This window comes from Mus pahari, chromosome 2, assembly GCF_900095145.1.
Source record: "Mus pahari chromosome 2, PAHARI_EIJ_v1.1, whole genome shotgun sequence".
Classification (NCBI taxonomy): domain Eukaryota; kingdom Metazoa; phylum Chordata; class Mammalia; order Rodentia; family Muridae; genus Mus; species Mus pahari.
The window spans coordinates 105,795,625-105,797,611 of NC_034591.1; the positions used below are offsets into that span (position 1 = coordinate 105,795,625).

The 1,987-nt window shown below is 51.0% G+C and overlaps 1 protein-coding gene across 2 annotated transcripts in view; it reads left to right on the forward strand.

Moving 5' to 3' along the window:
* Mgll (monoglyceride lipase) overlaps positions 1-1,987 on the forward strand; it is a 105,070-nt gene that overhangs the window by 81,121 nt on the left and 21,962 nt on the right. For both annotated transcript variants that reach the window (XM_021189138.1, XM_021189133.2), the window contains exon 4: positions 1,745-1,881. In XM_021189138.1, coding sequence (XP_021044797.1) covers positions 1,745-1,881 — 137 coding nt within the window. The remainder of the gene's footprint in view (positions 1-1,744; positions 1,882-1,987) is intronic.

Here is a 1,987-nt window from a genome sequence, read left to right on the forward strand (position 1 = left end):
CAGCCAGGGCTATACAGAGAAACCCTGTCTCGAAAAACCAAAAAAAAAAAAAAACCAAACCAAACCGAAACAAAACAAAACAAAACAAAACAAAATGTGTGAATGAATGAAGTGCATTATCTAAGGCGAGCACAGAAATTACTGGGCTTGGAAGTGTATGCCCTAGAAGTGTATGCCCTAGAAGTGTATGCCCTATTTCCCGCTGCTTGGGGGAGGGGGGGCGTGTCAGGGTACAGAGTGGATGCAAGGACAGCAATTTAGTGAGACTCTGCCTCAAAATAAGAAGTAAGGAGGGCAGAGAGGCGGCTCAATGATTGGAGCACTGCTGCTCAATGATTGGGAGCACTGTTACCCCCCTCCCCCCACCCCGTGCAGAGGACCTGGGTTTAGTTCCCAGAACCCATTTTGGACGGCCTGTAACTGCAACTCCAGGGAGGGTCTGATGCCCTCTTTTGAACTCCAAGGGCACCTGCATGCAAGTGCACCCCTCCCCACCACACACATGCAGATAAATACACACTATATAATAATCATATAAATTATATATTTGATATATATGTAGTAATCAAATAATAAAATTTTTTTTAAAAAAATTTTTTATAAAAATGACAAGTGTTCCTTTTTCCATGTCGCTAGAAGTTGAAGGTGACGATGCAGGCTCTCCTGGGGCCTATCTTCTCCACGCATAGTGTGTCGACATCCAGTCAGGCAGGCAATGGCCTGGTGGTAGAACCCGGTGAGCATCCTTAGAGCCACCAAGATGGGTAGAAATGGTCGGCGCGGTGCCACTTCCATGACACACATTGATCACAAATGTAATAGGTTTTTAGAAGTGGGGTTCCCTAGACAAGCATGAGACTCGGAAGCTTTCCGAAGGTGGTAAAACTGCTGTCCAGGCGCACTGACAGAAAAGCAGGTGCTTGGGAGAGTAGAGGCGGCACTGACAAATGTGTCTCCTGACTGAGGACAGCAGGGTCTCTGAGTTTGAGTCCAGACAGCCAGTTGGTTCTAAGCTTGGTAGCCCCTCCCTCTTGTGCTGAGTGGTTCTGCCCCATGGTTGCAGAGTCCCTCTGAAGCGGTGGTCCCGGGTCTTTGAGTAGCTCGGCCAGCTCCTGGCAGCCTGGTGCAGCCATGGCCTCCTGTGCTGGCGCCTTCTCTGGAATCTGGTCTGTCTTAAAGTTTCCAAACTTTCCTCACAGCTGCCAGCAGCCGTTTCTATAGCAACTGATGCCTTTCACAAAGGGAGAAGGTGGAGAGACCCTAAGCAGAGGAGGAAGGGGAGAAGAGCTGAACAGATAGGTGGACCACTGACAAACTCAAGATGGACAGGGTGGCGCCTGGCTTTTTTATTGCTGCTTTGTTGAAATCTTGTCAAGCACCCTCGACCATCTTGTTTGAGTTGATGCGTGACTTCCTAGTGCTGCAGAGAGGAGACAGAACACACATAGTCAAGGGCCACCAGTGAGGCAGGCACAACTCAGGAGGGCAAGGAGCTGGGGACCCTAGGAAGATAGATGAGCCTCGTTAAGGCTTAGTCTGTGTGCCTCCCGCCCCCTTCCTTCTCCCATGGATAAGTATCTCCAAAGAAGGGTGTTGGCTGGTGCTCCTAGCTGTGCACCATGAGGCAAGTTGCTTGAGCTCTCTGTGCTCGGAGGTCTGCCATTCGGGAGTAATGGTTGGACAGGGTTAAATGTGATTCACATGCGGCCCTGGGGTGACACTAAAACTCTTTTCCCATTTCCAGTTGGCCATGGGCAGAGCGAGGGAGAGAGGATGGTGGTGTCGGACTTCCAAGTCTTTGTCAGAGATGTGCTGCAGCACGTGGACACCATCCAGAAGGACTACCCCGACGTCCCCATCTTCCTCCTGGGCCACTCCATGGTAAGCAGGCCCAGAAAAAAGTTCAAAGCAAGCCTGGTCCCCAGGAGGCCACCTGACTTCCTGGTCTTCCGCCCTCCTCCCTCCTCCCTCCACCCTCCTCCCTCCG